This window comes from Molothrus aeneus, chromosome 5, assembly GCF_037042795.1.
Source record: "Molothrus aeneus isolate 106 chromosome 5, BPBGC_Maene_1.0, whole genome shotgun sequence".
NCBI classification, from domain to species: domain Eukaryota; kingdom Metazoa; phylum Chordata; class Aves; order Passeriformes; family Icteridae; genus Molothrus; species Molothrus aeneus.
In genome coordinates, this window is record NC_089650.1 from 6347869 (window position 1) to 6371850 (window position 23982).

The following is a 23982-nucleotide window of genomic DNA, read 5'->3' on the forward strand; positions in this document are numbered from 1 at the left end:
CTAAGGCAGACATCCTACTGACAAAGATGTGTCACAGCCTGTGACTCCCACTAAGAGATGGTGGGCTTTGGAATTTTAAAGCAACTTATTCTGGATGGATGGGCAGGTGTGAGAAACAGGTTACTTCACATCATTACATTTTGCACTTTCTCCAGAGATGAGCTCTCCAGTGCAAAGCTGCCAGAGCTGAGAAAAGAGCTGTAGGGTAGCATTCAGGTGAAGCATGCTGATGCAAGTCCTTGCTCAGCACGTCCACACAGAAAAAAACCTGAAGAAGCAACTTTTTTTTTTTTTGGCCTAGCACGATAAAGAACAACCTCTTCTCAAGGTGGCCAATAATTCTTTAAGGTGTGGAAACGATGCAAAAGGATTAATCACATTAGTTGAATTGTTGAGGAGGTTGCATGAGCTCTCAATATCAGTTTGTGTGGGAAACAGACTGCAATGTGGTGTCATTGTCACTAACATGCTACAGCAGTTAGCCTGAACAGTCCTGAAAGTACCCTGGTAGTCCCCAAACTGGATGTCACATTTACCAGAGGTAGAGAAGTCCCTGAAAGGATTATCTGATGCTGGTTTTCCCCAAGGGATGTAGCTCCTTTGCTAGAGAAAAGTGGTTTTAACCCTACCTGAGTGTGTCTGCAATGCTCATGGGGCTAGCGATACAAAAAGCAAGAGGACATGTGTTCAAGTATCAATGCAGGTATTCCCCTGAGATGAGGAATAAAGAGCCTTGATTCTATGATTCAGAAGGCAGAACAAACTCTCTATTAAGCTATATTATATTACACTATATTATACTATACTTAAGAAAAATCTGTGACCCTTTCAGACAGTCACAGCACAGCTTTGACCTAATTGGTCAATCAGTCCAAACACCCATCAGCAGAGTCCAATTAACAAATCCCTTTCTGTAAACAATCTCCATAACATGCTCCCCATGTGCCAAACAACAGAGCAGCAAGTAGAGATAAGAATTGTTTTCTCTTCTCTCTCTGAGCTTTCTCACTGCCTTCCCCAGGAAAAATCCTGGGAGAGAGAATTGTGTCTCTCTCTGTTCAAAGAGCATGTGAATACCACATTTTGGGTCTGCATCCTTAGTGGCAATTCTGAGACTTGCAGCCCTGCTCTGCCTGAAATGCCCATGATGAGGTCACTGCAGTGGGAAGGGCTGGGCACATCCCCTTTGCCAGCCCTGGCTTTGAGCTGGGGACCCCCAGCATTGTCCCTGATGGTCCTTCAGTGGCCATCATGTTTCAAGGTGTTACCTGCACACCCTTCACCCTTGCCACTAAATGCTACAGAGAAGAGACTGTGTGTCACTCAGACTTTATTTGGAGTAGGGGTGTGAAGATGGCTACTGGGGACAGCTCCTTCCCTGGTGCATGTAGATATTACACCACTGGCTTCAGAAGACCCACTCTGAGTCCAACCTGCTGACAGCCTGGTTCAGGGTCTGGATTGCTCTAGGACTGGAAAGATTTTCTCTGGCTCCAGACATGCCATGGCATGTCATACATTTCCTGAGTGCATTTTAAAGTGTGTTTCTTTCTACTGCAGGAGCCAGCAAGGTGCTGAGCAAAGCAGCCTGACCTGTTCCCTGCCCAGCTCTCCAGGCCAGGGATCAGTGCTGTGCTGCTGCCTGGCACTCTGCTCGGGCCCATGCTGCTCTCTCACACTTGTCCCTTCCTGCTCCTCCCAGGTGGTATATTTCACTGCCACGTTCCCATACGTCATGCTGATTGTTCTGCTGATCAGGGGAGTCTCCTTACCTGGGGCAGCCCAGGGAATCCTCTTTTATCTTTACCCAGACATCAGTCGCCTTGGAGACCCTCAGGTAAGGTGGAAGGGGGGATGAATGGCTAAGCTGTGCTTGCATGGATTCCTCTGGCAGCCCTCACTCTCTCCTTTCTGTTTTCCTACTCTTTTTCTTCCAGTTTCTACTTTCTGACCTCTCTTTTGCCTCTCTGTGGTCATAAGGCAGAGCTGTGATACTGGTGTCATTTCTGATAGTCCCTGCTCTCTTGCCCTCCAGGGCTGTTTTCCTGTTTGAGTTGAGTCTGAATTGCTCAGGGGTACAGGCGGTGGGATTTAGTCCTTTCCCATCAGTGGTGCAAGCTATGCCTCCCTTTCCTGGGGAGGCTCCTTTGCTGTGGAGCCAGACAGTGCATGGGGTGCCCTTTGCATTGTGCTGGCAGCTTGTGGGGATGAGCCCTGCTCCTGGCACATTTGCTCCATCTTCCTTGGGAAGCATGCTGGGTGCATGGATGGTGGGAGCCATGGCATGCTGCAGCAGCAGTCCCTGGGACATGGCTGCCTTTCTCTCCTTGCCATCCCTGGTGAGAAATTCCTGCCTGTTTGACAGGAGGGTCAGCGCCCGACTGCTGCTTTTAATCTCTTTGGGACAAGTTCTTCCATGTTAAATCCTGGCTCCAGCTGAGCTACTGTACCAGCCTTTGTGTGAAGGTGTTTCCAAAGGAGATTAAAGGGTGCCTGCCTGGAAAATAGGCCAGCAAAACCCTTGGTAACCCCATTAACTCTTTCTGCTCTAGCACCAGTGCTGCCTTGGTTATTACTTTTGCAAATAGGAGCGTAAGCTGGTGGATGTATGGCAGGAGGTGGGAAGGACAGCTGCTCCATCAGCATGGAGGTGCAGAAAAGCATGGAAGGGTGAAAACAGGTCTGTGTTTGCTGTGACTGTGTCTCTGTTTGCACTGATGAGGTGCGAGAGGCTCCTGAAATGAAACAATATTTTTGAGTGGTGTTCCTTCTCTCGTGAAAAGTCCTGTTGTTACCGTGGCTGTGTTGCCCAGGGGACTGAACTAAGCCACCTCAGGCGTGACATGGTTGGTTCTAGCTGTGTCCTCATTAGGTCTGTCCTGGCAAGCCTTTTCAATTGCAGCCTGTGCTTTAGAAGCAGATCTTCCTTCCAGCCTAGGAAATGCTGGCAGAAAGGCAGAGTAACCCTTCAAAAGTAAGAGGATAGCTCTGAACAAGGAGAGGAAAACTCTGCTGAACCAAGGGAGGAAAACTTGCTTCTCCCTCCCCACTCCACACTCCCTGATGAATGCTTTATTCTGAGAGAGAAAAGCAGGATTTGGCAGCAATGGTTGCCTTCCTCTAGCATGTTTTAACCATCCTGTTGAACAGTATTGAGTATTCTCTTGTGTCTTCTCATCAGAGATGGAAGGGTTAGTGCCCCAAGCCCCACATATGTGTGTGACTGTGCCCTCCTGTCTCTGTGCAGGGACTGTGGTGTGAATCCTCCCAGCCCATGAGGACCGAGCTGATTATAATTAATTTGTGCTCAGAGGACAGCGAACTGTAATTGTTTACCAGCAGTTCTGTACTGCCTTGAAAAATGGAATATTCTTTAGTGCTTGGGAAGGGATTTTGGAAATTAAAAAAAAAAAAGACCTCTCCAATCTGAGCCTTATGAGGAGGCATCTCAGGGGGACGTTTAACAAAGGGCAAACAATATGCAAGGGGATAAAATCAAAGTTCCTCTAAAGTATATGAAAAACTACATGAAAAGAGAGGATGAATTATTTACCAGATTCTACCAGGGGAGCAGCAACAACTGAGATGTGATTGAATGTCAGAATATCAGGCTGGTGTGTGGAAATCATTGCTTTTCCACCTGCCAAGTGACCTTGGACAAAACTGGGAAATCCTGTCTATGAGAGCTCAGTTGAGCTGATTGGTAATGGTCTCTTCTGGCTGTGAGGTGGCCTAAATCTTCCTTCATCTTCATCTCCTCAATCTGTGAAATGCCTATAATTAAACTGGTAAATTAATTGCAGTTGATAGGTAGATGAGACCATACAGAGAACTGCCAAACCAAGGTGTTGAATAAGGAAGGCCAGTTATGCTCAAATATGAGCAGATAACAGCAAAACCACCAAAGAGGTAATCTATTTTGAACTGTATGTCCCCAAACAAAAAAAATCTAAAAAATGAGCTCAGAGCTCATTTTTAAAATATGTAGATTATTTAATATTATGATGTTAGCATGTCAGTCATAACCAGGCCCAAAGTCTTTTCTCACTCCTTGACTGCATTGCTGTGCCTCCAGATGCATCTTGTGTGTTTCACAGTGAGGACCAACAGAGGGTCTTGGGGTCATCCTCCATTTGTACTTTTGATCACCCTTTGCATTTATCAGTTTTATCAATTGTTTTATTCGTAGGAAATGCTGGAAATTTATCAATGTGATTAAGGAGAGGGATACATAGTGGGATCTACTAGTGAGAAGATTAAATGAGAGGAATTCAGAGTAGAACTAAGATTTAAGTGTGTAAAACTTGTCATTAAAAGAATTTTTTCAGGTGCTGTCAGGCTTTCTATTGATTGAAGCTTTCATATCACTGCCAGTCACTGTTTAGACAGACAGATATAAAGAGAGAATGGGTGGGGCTGATGCAGAAAGGACTGTCTTGTGTGTTTGGGTTTGTTTTCAAGAGAAGAAAAGTAGTAGTCTCCTTTCACTCTGGTATCAAGTCTTACCTAAATTTCCTTAGGTTAATGCTGTGTGAGAATGGAGAAGTTGTGTTCAAAGGCTGCTGTTGTGCTCAGAGTTTGTGTCTCTCTGGGAAAGCAGCAAATGTTTCTCAAAGCCTCCCACTCTTATTTTCCTCTTGAAATTTCCAGAAAACACCCACCATGCTGTATTTGCTTGTACTTTATCCAGTCTTTTATATAAAGAAAGAAGCTTCTGTGATAATTGCTTTTCACCCATCCCAGATGGGAAGACCCCTGAATCTGGGGGCTGTAACCCAGTCTTGGGTCAGGGAAGCACCGGAGGTGCCAGTAGTCAGCAGAGTTGAGCATTTATTTCTGAATATCCTTCCCTGCATCCCTCTCATTTTCCTTCACCTCTCTCCCTGAGGACTGGATTTTGGAGTGTTTGCCCCTGCAGATTTCCCTCATGGCTCTTGTTTCCCAACAGATAGCACAGAAAGGGAAGGCAAGAGAAGATGCCCCCAGTGTTTTTGGGGAGTCTGCCCACTCTGCCTGTGGCTGCAGAGGGAGAATGCTGAGGTCATGGTTTGGACCAGGGCAGCTCTCACAGTCAATGCTGAGCTGAGGATAAACCTCTCCAGCCACCACAGGGAGGATGAGAGATACGTGCATCCTGCAGGGCCGGGACCCGCTGGGTTAACCACGGGCCCCTGAAGCCCTGCTGGGAAGGGGTCACAGCCCCAAATGCAGGCCCTTCTCTCTGCTGCTCTATGGCCAGCAAACGCTGCTGCTTCCCTGTGAGCGGGGAGGGCGACCACAGGCCTCCTAAATATTATTTGTTCCCCGTATTTATTGTTTTCCCAGCAGGGCCGTGTCCTGACCCAGCGTGCCGGGTTTGCACAGCTTTCCCCTTCGGCGGGCGGGCGTTTGCTCGGTGCGGAGCCGCTCCCGCTGTGCCGTGTGCGGACATGAGCACCGACAGGGCCCTGCTTGTCACCCACAGGGCCCTGCTCGTCCCCACCGCCCCGGCAGAGGGGCTGCGAGCCGGGCACTGCTCCCACATCGCCCCGGGGACAGAGGGCAGGCACGGGGCAGCAGGCAGGGAGAGCTTGGTGCTCGCACACCGTGCCAGAGAGGCCCGGGGCTGCCATCCTCTGCTCTGCCTTGCTGGAGCAGCGCATCCCTGTGGGGAGAGCCGCAGCCGTGTGGTTCCCTCCGCCTCCTTGCCCCATGCCTGTTCCCTGCCCTGCTGCCCTGCTGAGCCTGATCTCAGCGCTGACATAGCAGGAAGGAATGAAGCTGTCTGTCTGTCTGTCCGCAAGCAGCAGGGCGGGGAGGACCATCAAGCCCGGCTTCCCAGGCAGCGAGGAGCGTCCCTCGGAGCACCGCTCGCCCCTTTGCACCTCCCCGGGGCAGGCAGCTGCGTTCCTTGGGACGAGCCACAAACCTGTTTGTTTCCTTGTGGTGTTTAAGGTAACCCCAGCTGCGGGAGGGCCCTCCTGGGTGCAAAATGTCCCTCCAGGCCCCCAGGTGTGCTGAGGTGTGGGGATAGCATGAGGTCAGTGTTCTCAGGCAGGACATTGTGGGGGCCTTGAGTGCTGGCAGAGGGAAATAAATTGGGGAACAAAACCCTGTTCCTCACTCCCGAGGAGAATTTTCCAAGCAGATTGGGCTCTGGGATTGGGAACATGGTGCTGGGCAGATGGAACAGGCGCACAAATGCCAGCGCCCCATTCCCTGTCTCCTCTCTGCTAGGATGAATGGGGATGGGGGAAGCATTGCCCTGAGCTGTGTGGCAGTGCCTCAGCTCTGTGCTGGTGCAGCACGGTGGGACATGGGCTGCTTCTTTGGGCTGGGGCCTGTGGGCCAGCCCTGAGCCAAGGGGAATGTCAGTGTGCTGAAAATCGAGCCCTGGGAGTCTTGCAGTAAAACCTTAGGAGTCACCATGTCCCTTTCCAAGGCAGGGATGTGTTTGTGTGGTGCAGTGGGTGGCTGGTGGGAGTGCCGGTGCCCCAGGCTGACTCGTGAGCCGTGATGTTATGAGCAAAAGAAATGCTGCTTGAACTGTAGCTGAAGACTTGGCTGGTTTTTGCTCTCTGCTATGTATTACACCAAGTGTGACCCTCCTCACAGCATGTACCCACTCCGTGCTGTGCTGTCTCTGCTTGCTGATGGGGACAGTTCAGTGCTTCTCAGCATGCCACCTATATTTGATGTATGGCATCCACAATAACGTTTTGCTTGAAAGTGGTTTTGCTGTTATTATGTAAATGCTTTGAGAACTTCCTAAGGAAGGACCTGTTTCAGTACTGGGAGCTATTAAATTCCAGTACATGTAATAAAGTGAATATTAAAGAGAAAATTAAGAGACAGAGGAATGGCCACAGCCATCTTGAATAACTGCAGCTCAGGTGTAAAAGTTTTGGCTAAAAACAGAATAGGAGGCTATTGTAAACTGGACCAAACAACATATTCAAAGAATTCGAATTATGAATTAAATAAACTGGATGGCTTAGAAAAATGCAGACAATAATTAAATCAAAATACCCATTCTGCCAATATGCCAGCAAAATCTGAACAGGATAAATGTTACCAGTCTCTTTGGGAGCAGTGGCCAGAGAACAGCAGGATGCTTTTATCTGCAGTGGAAAAAGAGCACTGCCTGACCCTGCAAGGCCTTTTAGTCAGACTGGTCTGGGAAGAGCTGAAAAAACCATTTCTCTGAGTCACTACAGGGAGAGAAATGAGCACAGGCAGCAGGTTGGGGAGAAAAGGTTTGAGCTGCTTTTGCTGAAGTGAATGGTCTGTGTGGAGGGATAGAATGTAAGAAAATAAAGGTAGTGCAGAAGCTAGTCTCATACCTGAGGAGTTGCAGCTGTACTAATCACCAAAGATTAGGAACAGGCCTGCCCTTAATAGGCCACAGCTGTGTCCAATAAGAAGATGAGTGCTACAAAAGAGTGGGTTAGCTGGGTGAGGAGAGAGTTGGAGTTTGTTGGCTGTGCTGCAAGGAGGTGCCCATGAGAAATCACCAAGAAGGTATGGAACTTTAGCAATATAATGATAACAGGTCTGTGTAGCCCCCATGAGCCCTGTGGGGCTGGATGGGCAGTGGTGCTGCTGGAGGTGGCTGGATCCTTTCCACTCCCAGTGACCCCACAGTCCTGGGACTTGCTGCTGCTGCTTGACCCCATCACCAGTGGGTCAGGAGCACGCATGGCATCAGTCCTGTGGCAGTCCTTTGCCCCCTCAAGAAATCTGGGGGAAGCAGTCAGGAATTGCAAGGAAACTGGGAAGGTTGTAGATGACTCTTTGGCCCAAGAGCTGCAGTAACATTTTAATGCCTGAAATAATGTGCAGGCAGCCTGAGCTGGTGTTCACAGTCATGCTAAGTAGGATCATCAGCTCTGCAAGTCAAGCTTAGCTTTATTTACAGTTTCAGTGACAGGCTGCCTTGCTTCAAACAGGAGCATATGCTAAGGCAGGTCCTGTATTCCCTAAAGATATCCCTTTGGGGCTGGACTTCCACACAGCCAGGTGTGCACCCCACAGGTGTGAGACTGGGCAGAGCAGGCAAGGAAGTGGGGAGCCCACAGACCCCATGCTGGTCTCTGCTACACAAGTCAGGGTTATCACTGGATTTTAGAAATGAGCCGTGTCATAAACCACAGAGCTAATGAAGCTTGGCCTCTTGATATTTGGCTTCCACCATGGCTGGTGAAGCACCAGTTCTTTTCCTGCCTGAGGGGTATTTCTCCTTTGCTCGTGTGATTTATGTGATATTTAACACTGGTTGACTCTTCTTCCCTGTAGCTTTCTGCTCAGTGGGGACCCTGAGTTCCTGTCTTTTTCCCATTCCCTAACTGTTGTGCAATTCATAGGTAATTGATATCCTTAAGGTTTCTGACAACTGTTAAATCTGGTAGAAAAGCATCAACTGAGTCTAATGTTATGACAGGCGTGGGGTAGGCAGTTTAATGGCAAAAGTCTTGTTATCTTGACAAATTGAGCTATAAGAGCTACAAACCCCATGAGAGGGTGTGTTTTGAGCTCAAATTTGATGGAAAACAAGAGCTCTCTCAATGAACAGCAAAATAAAAAGCAAACCTAACAAAGCATTTGATTCCAGTCTGTGCAAAGATGTTTAAATTATTGATGCAAAGGTGTCTGCTGGTCCAGCTCACCTTGGTGCCTTGCTGTGCCTAAAATGTAGCTGCAAAATGAAAGCTGTGCCCGTGCTGCCCAAGAGCACACTGATGCTTTAGGAATCAATTTTAAAAGGGCTTTGATCTATTTCTAATGTCTTTGAACTGAAAAAAAATTAATACCTTGCTCTCTAAACCCATCTTCCCATTCATCTCTAAAAAGAGTAAGATACACTGAGGTCAATTACTTTTTTGACTTCCCAGTGCCTCAAATTAGTTGTTCCAGTCCTATCTCATCACCTGTCCCTTCCCATTTTACAAATCAGAGATTGGATCTCCCTCCCTTTTTGAGCTGAAACCCAGAGTCCGGGGTTTCCATGGGGTTGGAAGATTGTGGGGTTGAATGTTAGGCAAGTGGCTTGCAGAACAGTCAGGGAGAGCAGTTTCACCAAACCTAGCCCTAGCAGCACTTCGCCTTCTTTCCCTGCTGGGGTTTGCAGCAGTGGGCGGGGAGAGGATTTATTCTGTGCCTTGAGCGAAATCCAGAATTTCTTCTGGGAAAATGGGAGTTAATGGGATTGTAACATGCCTTCATAAGGCTCATCAGCCCAGTAAGGAGAAGTAAATATAAAACAAAACCTGTCACCACATGGTTGTATTTTGGCCAGTACAAAAGGGGAAAGGCAGAACCGTGCATTGGTAAGGGAGGCCTGAGCAATGGGGGTGGTTGGGCAGGTGCTGCCCAGCCAACCATTGCCTCAGGAAATGAGGTCTTGGTTGACAGATGCAGGTGTGATTTGAAGGCATCAAAACTTCTGGAAAGCACTGTGGTGCTTTCCACTGGCTCCTGTTCCTCTCAGAGGAGCTCTGGGGCAAGGCTGCTGTTTGAGGACTTACTGGCACTGCCACTGTGGGAGAGGAGAGTGTAGTCAAATGGAGACTTTTCTCATAAAGTTGTCCCAGCAATATTTTATTTCTGCTTTTCTTTTGTCTTGAAAATGGGGCTATGTTTCAGCATTGTTGAATGATTGTCTTATCTCTGTTTTATAAAACCCCTAGGAAAAAAAAAGATCTTAGAGAACAGAGGTTTATTTAATAATCTTTGTCATTGCTTCATTCCCCACCATTGGTTCCTGCTTTTGCTGTAGTCTGCAGTAGGCAGTGACAGTGCCTGAATTGGTGACTGCACACAGCTAGGCTTTCAGATGAAATTTGGCATTGACAAATGTCAGCCTCAGAGCCCTGGGATGTGTTATTGACAGTGAGAGCAAAGGGCCTCATGGGAATAACAGTGTTTTTGTATGTTCTTTTAGGAGCTGTCTTTTGCAGCAATCAGCTCTGTTTATTTCTAGTATTCCTCCCCAGTTGAATTTCATTTAAAGTTTGGAGTATTTATATTAGGTCTTGGAGGGAAGGGCCACCACCACAAGCTGTATGTTCCTGTGCTGGCCAGTTGGAGACTAGGCTTGCCCAAATCAAGTGCCCTTCCTCTGGTGGCAGAGGGCTCCTTCAGCTCTCATGGAAAGTGTTCATCTGGTCTCCTCTTGCTAGAAGGCTCTTGAGTGTCACAGAGTGCTATTGTAAATGCAGGTCTACCAACAAAGGAAGTAATGATGAGGAGGACTCCATGTTCTCAGAAGGCTAATTTATTATTTGATTATACTATATTATATTAAAGAATACTATACTATACTAAAGAATACAAAAAAGATACTTACTGAATGCTAAAAAGATAATGATGAAAACTTGTGACTCTTTCCAGAGTCCTGCCACAGCTTGGCCTCAACTGGCCAATGAGTCAAAACAACTCACACCAGAATCCAATGAAACAATCTCCAAACACAATCTACATGAGCACAACACAGGAGAAGCAAATGAAATAAGAATTTTTTTTCTTTTCTCTGAGGCTTCTCTCGCTGCCTTTCAGCTTCCCAGGAGAAAAACCCTGGGCTAAGGAATCATGTTCAGGGAATGTGAATACCACAGGGTGCTGCAGATTTGTCAAAGAAAGAAGGATAGTGATGAAGAGCTATATATAATTTAGGTGGATGAGGGTCCTGATGTATCCCTTCCCTTTGGCATGCCTAGCCCCCCTGGGTGCATCACTGAGCACTGTAATTCCTGGCATTGTGCAACTTGCCTCTAGAAAAGTCATGTTTCAAGGCAGAGTCCTGCTGGCCTTCTGATCCCTGGCCTTTCTGGTGCTTACAGCAGCCTTGGGGCCCTTCCCATCCCATTGTGCAGTGTCTGTGCTGGCCTTGTCTTCTCACCTGTGTTTGCATCTCCCTTGCAGGTCTGGATGGATGCAGGCACTCAAATCTTCTTTTCGTATGCAATTTGTCTGGGATGCCTGACAGCTCTGGGCAGCTATAACAAATACCATAACAACTGCTACAGGTAACTGCTGCCTCGAGCCTTCCCCTCCCTGAACACGAGGGATCTGCTGGCCTTTGCAAGTGTCATGATTTTTGTTTCTACTCAAGGCATAGGAAAACTCTTTCCAGGTGTTTTCTCCCCAAGTCCAGTTCTCTGTGCTTTATACCCAAGGGAATTGCCTGTCTGTCCCTTCTTCCACACTCTGCAAAGTTAGATCTTCTTCACTAGCTTTGTGACCCCAGCCCACACTATAGCCTCCATTATTACATGGGTGGAACAGGCAGCTACAGGGAAAGCAGAACTGTGAAATCTAATGGCTCTCAACTGGAGTGCTTTCCCCTTGTGATTTATCCTTCAGTGGTTCATTTGGACCCAGTGACTCTGTCAGTGCTCTGGGTTCCTGTGTGCTATCTCATATGGTTACATAGGAGCCTGCAGAAGTCACTTCTGTTTATTGCATGCTGGACTGCAGGAGCAGAAATAGACCCGGTTGCCAGATAGAATCAGGCTGCTCAGTTGAAGTGGTCCAGTGAAAACAAACCCATTTTGCTGTAGGTGTATCCATCCCCAGGGTTAAAAGGCTTGTGGGAGAAGAGGCCACCTCTCTTCCCACACTTCCTCTGCTGATTGGGTTGCTCCTGGCACTGACTTCTCCCTCCATCTTTTAAATTCAAAACTGTGGTTGTTGTCATCAAAGGTCCAGGGACACCACTGGCTACATGATCCTTGCTTGGCATCTTTCTTCACTTTAGGGGTTAATTTCTGCTTCAGGGCTGCTTTTCCAACAACAGGGCTAGGATGCTTGTTTCTTTTCATGTCCCTTCTCCCACGTTCAGTTTTGAGAGAAAAAGCTGTAAGAAAAGAAGAGATAATGGATCTGTTTCTGGCCTTCAACATGTCCTTGGACATTAGCCCTTTGCATCCCCAGTCTAATATGTAACATGGAGATGATGACAGGGGCTGCTCAGCAGAAGGGTTGTAAAGACCTTCTGTAACTGCAGCTGGGAGTTGCTGTAGAAAGGGGAGAGACCTCTGTCTGCACGTGGTCCTGTGCTTTTACCCTGTGTGCTGTTTGGCTCTTCTAGGAACACTGGTCTTAGTTTTGGTGTCAAAACCTCGACGAGCCTCTCCCAGGCAGGGACCCAGTTTTAATAAGTCAATCCTGTGCTCTACAGGCTTGTTTGGATAAGAAGACAGAACCAGGATTTAGCAAGGGAGAGGGACATCAGCATGGTGCCCCACTTTGTTATGCCAGGCCAGATACTTTGTTATTTCCAGGTCATCTATTCTGGGTGACCTGGAGAAGGATGTGGGCAGTAGAAACCTTTGTTCATACGGCAGTGGTCCAAGATGGCATCAAAGAGTGTTGACCATTTCTTGTCTCCTGTCACAGCAAGGGAATTCTTCAGGTCTTCCTGGTTCCCTTTCAGGTGTAAATCTGCAGAGATCTCTTTGATCTGGCCATCCCCTCATTTTACTCTCTACCATGACACCCCTTCCCACATTCCAGATAATGGGAGAACACCTTTCAGCCCATTCCTTTCCAAGGAGGGTTTGACCTGTCATGGATACATCCAGGGGAAAGAGGGAGAAACACCAGGAAGGACGAGGAACTATTTGAAACATGTGAGAATTTGTATCAATTACTGAGAATATAATTTGAGTGGAGATCAGGCACTTTATAGCAACTGGAGAAATGAGGTTTGGGTTTGGGCTTCCCATTGTGTAGCTGGGATTGGTGGAGTGTGACCTTCCTTTCCAGCTGGGAGATTCATTGAGCCTTAGAAACCAAATGCAAAGGCAGAGCAATGGTGCTGGGTGCAGTGCAGTCCTTGACAGTGCAAGGAGCTGTGCTTTGGAAGGAATGATTTGAATTTGTATGATGCAGGGGCTCTGACCTAGTTAACATGCAAGCAGAGGAGCATGAAGCCCCAAAAATGCTATACAATATACAAAAATGCTATATTCTGATACAGAAAAATCACGCTGGATTTGCAGAGTAACATTTAATAAAGTCAGAGCAGGCCATGAAATGCCAGAAGGGGTGCATTCAGTTTGGTTCAGAATATCTCAGAATGATGCTGCAAATGTTATTGTTGTCCCCAGGGTTGCAGTCACAAGAGAACTAGGGAGACTCAAACATAAAAAAGAATTGGGTAGATAAGAGATGTTCAGTTTAAAGTGTTGATGGATGAGAATGAGATGAAACAGAGACAAAAGGGAATAGGTCAGAGAAAATAAATTGGACGGCTGTGATTATCTTTTTCTCATAATGCAAAGACCAGGAGATAACTAGTAGTGCGAGAACCCAGAAGATTGTAACTGGTCTGAGAAATCTATTAAAGAAAAAAAAAATGTTCCCTTCTCAGACAAAAATGAACTGTTACATGCTGCTACAGGAGGGACCAGAGGAGAGAGAGGGGAAAAACAGAAAAAACCCCTGGCATTTAGATGTGTGGGAAGACTGCCTCACAAGCAAGGGGGTTAGGTGAGCAATGCATCTTTATGCTGTCCTTGGACAAGGTTTCCCTTGGGGGAGTCCTGCTGTGTTGTCCAGCCTGGGGCATCTTTCTGCAGCTCCTGGTGCTGAGTCAAGCTGAGGTGTGTTGGAAGAGACACAGTGGCCGGGGCAGAAAAGCAGGTGCTGTCCTGGGGGGCTGCCATGAGCTGTGGGTCATAGCTGGCTGATGCTTTTCCCCCTTCTCCCAGGGACTGTGTGGCCCTGTGCTTCCTCAACAGTGGCACCAGCTTTGTGGCTGGCTTTGCCATCTTCTCCATCCTGGGCTTCATGGCAGAGGAGCAGGGTGTGCCCATTGCCAACGTGGCTGAGTCAGGTGAGTGAAGACCCTGGTGGGATGGGGCATTGGGGGTGCTGCCACGTGAGCCCCCAGCCACTGGGGGAAGCCTGCAGCTGCAGATTCCCATCCCTTGCTCTGTGCCTCCAAAAAGCAGGGAGAAATGAGTGCAAGTAAGTGCACAGTCATGAAGTATGGAGATGCAGTAGGTTTGAGCCTAATAAAAGTTGCCTCTAAGGGTGAGGGCTGGGATTAGGCAGCTCCTGTCTCTTGTGGGAAGGGTGCTGAGGTGACTGCATGGCATATCCCCAGGCTTGTGCTGTGCTCCCTGGGCTCAGAGGCTTCCCCTGGCTCCCAGCCCTTGCCACAGTGAAGCAGCCAGAGGTTGCTGTGTCCCCTTACCTCCCTTCCTGCTTCTCCTTCCCTGCTCCAGGAGCCTGAGTTTCATGCACAGCACGGATATTACTGGAGTGAGAGGCTGCATGGCCCCAAGCTGTGCCTTGGCTGGGTGGCTGCCTCGGGCAGGTCTGAACCAGCTGTGCTGCTGCTGGGCATTGCTCTGAAAGCCCTTCTCCCTGCAGGGCCTGGCCTAGCATTCATCGCCTACCCTCGGGCTGTGGTCATGCTGCCCTTCTCCCCACTCTGGGCGTGCTTCTTCTTCCTGATGGTTGTCTTGCTGGGACTGGACAGCCAGGTAAAGCTGCAGGAGCAGAGTGACTCCCTACCAGACAAAAGCCACTGTCTCTTCAGGACAGGCTTCAGCTTGGCTGAGGGGGGAGCCAGTGGGGCTGGGAAGCTGGTCAGGATGGGCTGACAGAGGTGGGATCTCTGCTTTTTGCAGTTTGTCTGCGTGGAGAGTCTGGTGACAGCTCTTGTGGACATGTACCCCACCATCTTCCGCAAGAAGAACCGCCGGGAGACCCTCATCCTGGTGGTCTCCATCCTCTCATATCTGGTTGGCTTGGTGATGCTCACAGAGGTATTTTGGGCTCAGACCACCTGCATGGTACTTGTCAGGACAGAGTGGGACTTGGTGGGTGGTGAGGTCTTACACTGGGGCTGAGAGCTTGCTGCTGAGTCCCATCCTGCTGCCCTTTGCCTGCAGGAGGCTGGGGCATGCCTGCCCTTCTCATGCTGTTCGTGTTTTCCCTTCCAGCCCTTTCTCCTTGTGCCAGTCACAGTCCTGATACTTGCCCTGCCAAGACTGATAGCTGGAGCTCTGGACAGCCTATGTTTTGGTTATAAATTTATCTTGACACAGACCAAACCTTTACAGCTGTAGCCTGTTGCATGGGAAGGGGAGTGCCCTTGTCCTTCTCTTTCTTCCTGAATGGAGCTACAGGAACACTTGCTATAAGGAAACTTGTCAGGCCTCAGGGCACCCCTTATCTATTATACTGATATCCTCTGTATTCCCCTTGTAATTGTCTGGGAGCTAAACTGTTCTTGTTTAAAACTTTGAACTCTGCCTAGCAATATGAGTGTGTGGATTGATGCTGCCAGAATGCTCTTGGCACTTGCTGTTTTCATTTGGGCATAACTTTTGGAAAAGCTGTCTCTGATGTTGTATATGCAACATTGTGCCTGGATTTACCCATAGGCTTGTTTTGGAGGCAGCCTTGCAGACCTGGGCAGTGAAACAGCCAGGCTGTGTGCAGTTATTTCCTTCTGCGAATTGGGAATTTAAAGTCAATCAGATGGATTGTGTATCTTAAAGGGGGGTTTCCTTTCTCACTTCCAGCTACAAGAGTTGCCTAGGTTTTGTCTTCTCCTAAAACATCCCCACAATCTCTGGCAGTCAGTTGCCATCTGCTGTGCTGCCCTGCATGGAAATGAAGGGTTGCAGAGACTCCTGAGAGCAGCAGCGTGGCTGCATGTCTCTGTTGGGCCTTGGGCACAAGGGATGTGTCTTTTCTGTAGGCTAAAACTCTTCCCCAGAGAGTGAGATGCCTCCAGCTCTGAGGAAGATATTGAGTTTGTTTTCTGCTCTGGTTCTAGCTTTTTGCCTGATTCTTCTCCCCTCTCTCTCACCTTGCTGCCCACTTGGGCCTTCCCAGGGTGGGATGTATGTCTTCCAGCTCTTTGATTACTATGCTGCCAGTGGCATGTGCCTGCTCTTTGTGGCCATCTTTGAGACTCTCTGCATCGCCTGGGTCTATGGTGAGTATGGACTGGGGGCGGTCCACAGCTCTGGCCTCTCACAGTCTTGTCTGATTCATTCTCAAAGTTTTGGTTGGTAGCTTAACTTGGTAGTTGCTTTGTAGTGCAGGGCAGAAGCACCAAACCTTTGCTTTGGTGCCCCTGGACTCAACTGGCAGGGACTTCCTCACAGGAACACCCTGGTGGACATCCCCTGCATGCTCCTATGTGTTCCTGCTTTTGAGATGCTCCTTCCCTGGGGAATTGGAGCTATCTGAAAAATCTTTTCTCAATGTGTGTTCAGAGGGCTTGAGACTCAAACATTTTGAGAGCCCTGTCTCACAGTCCTGACAGTCACCAGATATGGGTAAAACCTGTGCTGAGGTCCTAGCCTTGGAGAGGCTGAGGGGCTGGCCCTGCTGACCTATTGAGCTGTTCTGGGAGGATAGGAAGTTAGTCCAGGACAAAGACTGAAGCTGGCCACTTTCCTGAGGAACTCCCTGACCTGACTGTTGGCTATGCTGAGACTATTGCACCTAAAGAATGGTGAAGCAGGACCCTGGACGTGCAGACCCTGCTGCCCTCCTTCCCTGGTGGCAGTGAGGGATCCCATCCTTGCTCTCTTCTGCAGGTGCTGAGCGTTTCTATGATAACATTGAAGATATGATCGGCTACCGGCCGTGGCCCGTCATCAAATACTGCTGGCTTTTCATCACCCCTGCTGTTTGCATGGTGAGGACACACAGGAGGAAGAGCTGTGGGGGAGGAAGATGGGCAGAGCTGGGTGCCTCTGAGATACAGACACCTACATATATATACAGAGGGATGTGCATATATATAGGGGATTATGTGGCCTGGACTATGAGGGCCATTTGTTGCTTATAGCTTTGGGGGCCAGGCGTGGGGCTCAAACAATGGGGAGAGGCTCAGCTGTGACAGAGGTGTTTGCTGGTGGGACAAGCTCCTTGATGTCATGACCAGTGTAGCCCTTTTGGGTTTTTGTTGTTGAAATGGCTCCTGAGGTATTAGGAAGTCTGTTTTCCCAGCTCTGTGACTGAAGAAGTTGAGATTTGTCAGTTCTGTTTTTTAAGGTTGTTTTTTTCTCTTATCTATTACATTTTTTCTCTGACCTGCTGAGATCTGTCTGGCAGGTTGGTTTATGGCACACTGACTGCCCTTGGGGTGGTGTTAGCTTTTTATACTAGGAACTACGTGTACATTATTTACAATAATTTTCCAATACCTGTAATTTATGTTAGACAGTCTGTCCACATTCTGAACCAATCAAACAGTGTCACCATCTCAGCAGAAGATGGAGGACAAGAAGAAGGACAGGACATGCCCAGATTCCTCCATCTTGCTTCTTGAACCCCCATTCTAAATCCCCAAAATTCTATTTTTTCACCTTGTGACATATTAACTATCATTCTACTCAAACTCTTGTGGCTTGTAAATCTTCACACAAAGTTTGTAATTTTTTCTGTGGGCTAAAATCAAAGGCACAGGTGTTTTTGACTCCGTTCCAAGGTCTCTGAGCCCCTTGCCATGGTCTTGAGACCTCCAGGGCAGCCAGAGGAATATCCTGGGTTCTGATATTGCCCATGGGGCAATGCAAACCCTGTTTAAGGGATGTCTCTTCTGTTGCTGCCCCGAGGGGCTCTTTTTTACCATGAGTCTCTCTGCAGATGTGTACTTACCAGGAAAACCTCTCTTTTCTCATGGTGTTGATTTTCCTTCTCTTGTTTTTCTTGATCTCTCTCACCTTGCCAGGCAACCTTCCTGTTTTCTTTGATCAAATACACCCCGTTGACATACAACAAGAAGTATGTGTACCCGTGGTGGGGAGACACTCTGGGATGGCTGCTGGCCCTCTCCTCCATGGTTTGCATCCCTCTCTGGGTCATCTACAAACTCTCCACCATCAAAGGCTCGCTCAGAGAGGTGAGGTTGGTGCTCTGGGATCAGGGCATGGGGCTGTGCTTCTGTGTTGAACTCCAGCCCTGCAGCAGAATCATTTGTGTGTTGCAGGTTGATTAGGAAGGAGCCCAGAATAAATCCATTAAATTAGTTAATTGCTATAACAGACCTGTTTTTTAAAGTTCTGCCATGCTGGAGGGCTGCTCCAAGCTGGCTGTTGCCTCTTGGTAGCCTTTTTAAATTTCTTCTGTCTCTTTGCAAGTACCACCAGGAAAAAGGTCATTAGATGGAGAGGATAAAGATGGTCTCCATGCTGCCCTTAATTGAGGCTTGAGGACTTGCTCTGAGAAAGCTGACCATAATGCTCAGGGGATCTGGAGCTGAGTTCACCAGTCTGTGCTGAGGCCACAGAGTTGGAATGGCAGCAGTCACTGGGAATTTGGAGTTGCTATCAGTCTTAGAGCTCTGGGTCTGTCCTGCTTCCAGAGTGATGAATTGCTGGTTGCCCTGTAATACATTGGAGAAGCAGGGAGCTGGAAAACCAGGCCTTGCTCCAGATGAGCATCCTATCCCTGCCACAGCTCATGATTTCAGGGTGAGGTTTCACAAACAGTCCTGAACCCCCAGGATCCCTCTCATTTCCTGCCTCCTACAAGTGTTCCAGAATGGCTTGTGACAGCAATGGGCCCCTGACCCCTGTGTCCAGCACACACAGGGAGGAGTGGGAACAGCTGCAGAGGCAAGGCAAGACTGCACAGCATGATGTGGTATGAGAGTAACCCCTTATGAACTTGTCCCAGTTAAAGCAAATTCTGTGTGCACAGGCTCTGTGCTGATGGAGGACATGACTTGGAGATACTTTCCTGTCACCAACCTTCCTTCAGACTGTTTTCTAGCCCTGGCCTGGAGCAAATGGAGGATAGAGCTTTTCTCCATTACCCCTGTGTTAGATACCTCATGTGCTCAGTGCTTGCCTTGGGACAGGTGATTGGAAGATGAGTTTATCCCCTCAGTTTTTGAAGTACTGACTGTCCTTACTTTGGACATCTCTGGCATTTAGTGAGCAGATCTGCAGCTGGGCCTGGCTGGCTGAATGAAACTCAGGACTGGTAGGGCAGGGCCCAGGTCACTTTTTGTCCTTGCAGCTGTTTAGTGCCTGTCTTTGCCTTCCAGAGGTTCCGCCAACTCACCTGCCCACTTGAGGACTTGCCTTCCAGGCCAGGCACAGAGCAGCCTCTTCCCTCTACCAGAGCTGGCCTCCTGATGCTGACAGAGCTCGAATCTCATTGCTAGGACCAGTGTGTCTCTTCCTCCCTCCCCCCAGGATGGTTTCTATACAGCCTTTGCCACGTGTTGGATAACGCAAGGATTCTTCATTCACCAAGAAGAGAGGGATTTCTGGGCTGAGCTCCCTTCTCTGGAAGATTTGAAGGGCTGATGAAGAGGCTGCCATGAAGATGGTCTGTGTGGAGTTAGCAATGCACCTTAATTCTCTCCCTGGAGAGAGCTCTGAAGGGGCACATCAAGCACCAGTGTTCCTGAGCATCCCCAGGCTTCTGGTGGGCAGAAAGGAAGGACTGACCCTGGAGTAAAGTGTCAGAGTCAGAGCTGTGGCTCCAGTGTGGACTTTGGGAGCTTCTCCATTCATTCCATTAAATCTATGTTTTTTCCTGACTAGATCTGCTTTGTCTCTATTTTGTCCCACTGGCATTCCTTGCCAACAGCATGTTATGGTGAGATGTGTGTCAGCCGAGCTGTGCCTGGCACCCAGGTCTGGATCTCGGTTGCACTGATGCAGTGATATGGGAAGGTGGCCAGAGGAGAGGAAGCTTGGTTAGGGTAGGAAGGAAAACATGGAATAGGGGTTCAGAGGCTTCTCTGAGTGGCAGGCCTGGGGTGAAGAGTGCAATGCCACCTTCTGCTGGAGCTGCTGCCAGGTCTCAGACAGCAGTGTCATCTGTCTGATGAGTCACCAGGCTGTTCATGGGGTCTGAGAGCAGCATGTGGATTTGTGTTTTCTTCTTGCAAGTGAGGGATCATAGGAAGCTCTCCCTCCCCTCTGCAGATGTATGTGTTTTTCAGTGCTGACTACCTTCCCAGGTGCTCTGGAGCCAGTAATTTTGGTTTTCCTGTGAATGGAAGAAGGGCTGTGTGTTGGAAACAGAATCTGCATGTTATGTCAACAAACAGGGTCCCTAGTTTCCAGGCTGTTTGGGTAAAAGAAATAAAACTCAGCGCTTGTGTTTTCAGTGCTGTAGCCCCAGCATCCGAGGAGGGCAGCCAGAGGACACGTAACCCTGGGAAGCTGGATGGCTCCCAGGGAACCCTGAGGGAGCTGGAGCCTGGACAGAGCTGAGCCAGCAGCCGGAGGCGCTCGGCTTCCTGAAGCACACAAAGACACTGGTGGGCCAAGGCTTCTGCTGCCGCGGGCAGAGGAAGACGCGAATTAAAGCAAATTAAAGGGAATTAGCGCAATCCGCTCCATTAGCCACAAGGTGGCCCCAGGCCCTCAGCCTTCGCTCGGGACGGGGCCCCCGCGGGCGGGCGGAGGCGGCGGAACCCGGCTGAGGGACGCTGGGCCCGGGGGTCACGGTGACCCCGCCATGCTCCTCGCCCTTCCTGCCCGCTTCCCTGTGGAGATTTGCTCTGAGGACATCTGCCTCCCTCAGGGAACCGTGATCTCAGAACCGTGCTCCCAGCTGTGGCACGAACGGGTTTACTCCTCTAGGCAATGTCAAGTTCCCGAGTTTGGTTTGCCTGGACTTCGTTTAGTGTTCTTGGAGCCTGGAAACCTGAGATACATAGACACAGGTCTATGTGGAAAGGAGTCACGGACTTCTGCTGCTGGAGGCTGTGAAACTGCGATGAGGGCCAGGTTCTGAGGGGATTTGCTCTGAGGCGGTGCAGGTTTAACCTGCAGGAGGGAGCACCCACAGAGCTGAGCCCTCCGGGGCTGCACTGCCTCTCTTCCAGCGTGGCTGGAAACCTCATGTCGCTGCCAGCCTGTCTTCCCTTTTCCCAGCCTATTTTCCACACAGACTGTGAGGTGGATGGGTTCCTTTTACTACCATGGGTTGCCCCCTTTGGTTGGTCTGCACCTCTCACATCAAAATCTCAAGTTTCTACATGCCTCCCTCTCTGCCTCTGGAAACCACTGGGAAGTTGGAGGTTGCCACTATTTTCATGGGCACTACCACTGCTACAACTGTACTTCGTGGTGATGCATGAACTAAAGGTAGTAAAGAGCTGAGAAATCCAGGGGAAGCCCCTTTTGGAAGAGACCCACAAAGCGTGAGGGAAGATGGAGCCAACCAGCTGCCCTGCCACTTGGAAACGGAATTGGCTGGTAAAAATTACTTCTAGAAATGAGAGGATTGAGTTCACTACAGAAGTTCTAGCAACAGATATTTTTATTCATGTAATGTTAACCTTAAACAGAATTATACTTTCATTTTCCAGTAATATCTCTAAGAGGTTTGTCCCACTGGCAAGATATTTCAACCATAATAGAAAACAGTAATTGTTTGCAGCTATCTCTAAAATCTGGCTGATGTAAAAGTCTGCTTGGCTGCATGTAGGGAAAGTGTGAATTTGCTGAAAGGCTTGTGACTTGCTTTGTTTCAAAATAGACTGGTGTCCAGTGAATTGGGCATGTGGTTTATTGATCTGGTTATATATGACCCAGGAAATCTCCCAAGCCTGTGCTCTCACATGACCCAATTGCTGTAAAGCTGTGGATGAGCTAGGTAGGTCAGATAAGCTAGAGAACCAAAGGTTTTGCTGAATACTCTTAAATAAGTTTCTTATTTCTGACATGACTTTAGGCAAAGTATTAGACTTGATGACACCAGGCTTGAAATATGAATCAAGTATATTCTATCTTGCTCATTGAAAAGGTTGATGGACTAAATTTGAAATTAATTTATTTGAAATTTCCAGACATGATATTTTTTACACAGCACTTTTAAACCCCCACGTTTTAAAGGAATTTTTTGTGAAATTCAGAATATGGCAATTTCAGCATACGGTGTTTGTTTATGATTTGGGATATGGTGAAAGGGATTTTCATTGCCTCCAAGATCAGCCTTGCAGTCTGTGGAATTTGCACCATACTTTTGCCAGCTGGGGAGATGCTGATCTCCCTTTAGACAAGAGGTGTGTGGTCATTGGGTATTTCCCACTTTCAGAATCCAAAACCTACCAATTAGCCTGAGAATTCAACCCATTACTTACTAGATACTGGGCATGCCATTAAAGAGACTTTTTTTTCATGGATTGTTTTGTGGTGGTGGTGATCATGGTTTTTCAGTTTGTTTGATTGGTTTTGATTTGTTGCTTTTTGTTCAGTTTTGTTGGTTTTGTTGCTTTTTTGGTGTTTTGGTTGGGGCTTTTTTGTGTTTTGAGTTTTGTTTTGGGTTTTTTTTTTTTTCATTTGGTTTGGTTTTGTTTTTTGGTGTTTATTTTTTCTTTTTTTCAAATAAGAAATAAACCTAAAGAAGTCCCTGAGGTTCTGCCCCACGTCATTGGTGCTTAGAAAGGATGTCCATCCACCCATCCATAAAAACCAGGCTCTGCTTTTCCCTTTTTGTGTCAGTGGTGCCTGGGGAGAAAACTCAGCCTTCTTTGTCCATGGATGGCGATGCTCACATAGGGCAGGGAGGGACTTTGGATGTCAGGGTCAGACCCATGGATGAGGATGCACCTACTGTCATGGAGAGCATCCCAAATCCTGGGATGTTTGAACACATGCTTGAGAGCTCTTTTCCTTTTGCCTTTAATGGTAACTACAGGGCAGTTGCAGAGTGATGCATTGTGAGTTGTATTGCACATTATGGTGACAAGAAAAGTGGATGTGTTGGATGCCATGGTGCATAAATGGAGAGAATGGAGTAAGATGAACATGTTCACTTGTGGAATACATAATCCTGTGAAGCAGAAATTCCCAAATAATCTGTTAAGTGGCTCCTACAGGCAGGTGCAAATGAGCATACCCCAGAGAGCAGGGTGTTTGGCTGAGCCCTTGTGTGCTAATGTGGTTAGCATCCTGCAGGAGGGGGATCTGCATGGTGCAGATAAGGGAAGCATGCATGGGGGAGCACACTGGAGAAGCTCTTGCTTCCAAGAAATTGCCAGTGGTTTTGTTACCCCTGTGTCCATCTGACCTGCTCAGAGTTGCAAAACCTTGGGCAGCAGCAACAGGAGCCTCTCTGAGTCTCCATCTGACCTTGTCCTTTGTGTCCTTGTGCCCTGTGCATTGGAGGTGTTTGCTGTCACACGTCCTGCAACACCAGGCTCAGCTACCCTGGGGGAGCAGCAGGGAAAGCAGGAGCAAACAGGCACCTACCCCTGTGTCCTCTGCTTGCCTTTGCTCCGGGATCCTCTTGGTCTCTGATCAAGAGCCAGCATTGCTGGGCAGCTCAGAGATGCTGTTAGACTACAGATCCCCAGCACTGCCAGCCCTCCCTCCTGACCACCTTTATTGCTGACTCTGACCCTAAGCCATTTGCCCTTGCCTCATCCTCTGCCATACCAGGGATGCTGTGAAACGGGGGATGTCTCACCCTGCCTGTACTTTGACAGATAAAGGCTCCTGGCAGCCTCCTCCTCCTTTGTAGGAGCCTGGCACAGGAGTGGTGCTATGGCTGCTGGAGCCTGTCAGGGTTCTGTGGAGCCTCATTAGCTCTTGTTGCTTTGGTTATGTTCACTTGTGATTAGTTACAGTGAAACTGTGGTCAGGAGTCACAGGCTTACTCAAGTGGAAATTAGCCATAAACATGAAAAATAAATTATACCAATGCCTAGGGGAAAATCCCCTGGAAACATGGTGTTCAGTCAGCAAGGCGTGTTCTCAGATGAAGAAGCAGCAGAACTGTGCCCATGGGGCAATCAGCAATTCACCTATTTTGTTAGCAAAGCTGTTAAAAGATGGGATTAGTGTGGACAAATGAGGGCAGTGGTGGTTTCTCCTGCAGGTGACTCAGTGATGGAGGCAGCCAGGGCTGCAGGCTCTACTGTGTCCAACAACTGTCCCAGCAACAGCCTCTGCGGCCTCTAATGTTTGTAAAGCACAGTTTGGATTCACCCATAGGGTGTCATGCTGACAGACCTCTCCCAAAATCTAGGCTAGGGGGAGATTTGACTCATTTTGG

At 48.4% G+C, this 23982-nt stretch overlaps 1 protein-coding gene across 1 annotated transcript in view; it reads left to right on the forward strand.

The window, feature by feature from the left end:
• LOC136556412 (sodium- and chloride-dependent GABA transporter 2) overlaps positions 1-19507 on the forward strand; it is a 30785-nt gene extending 11278 nt beyond the window's left edge. Inside the window, exons 6-14 of the mRNA XM_066549613.1 lie at positions 1703-1837; positions 10900-11003; positions 13692-13816; positions 14359-14471; positions 14619-14756; positions 15835-15937; positions 16548-16648; positions 17687-17857; positions 19007-19507. Of these exons, the coding sequence (XP_066405710.1) occupies positions 1703-1837; positions 10900-11003; positions 13692-13816; positions 14359-14471; positions 14619-14756; positions 15835-15937; positions 16548-16648; positions 17687-17857; positions 19007-19126 (1110 nt within the window). The 3' untranslated portion in view covers positions 19127-19507. The remainder of the gene's footprint in view (positions 1-1702; positions 1838-10899; positions 11004-13691; positions 13817-14358; positions 14472-14618; positions 14757-15834; positions 15938-16547; positions 16649-17686; positions 17858-19006) is intronic.
• Positions 19508-23982: the final 4475 nt, after the last annotated feature.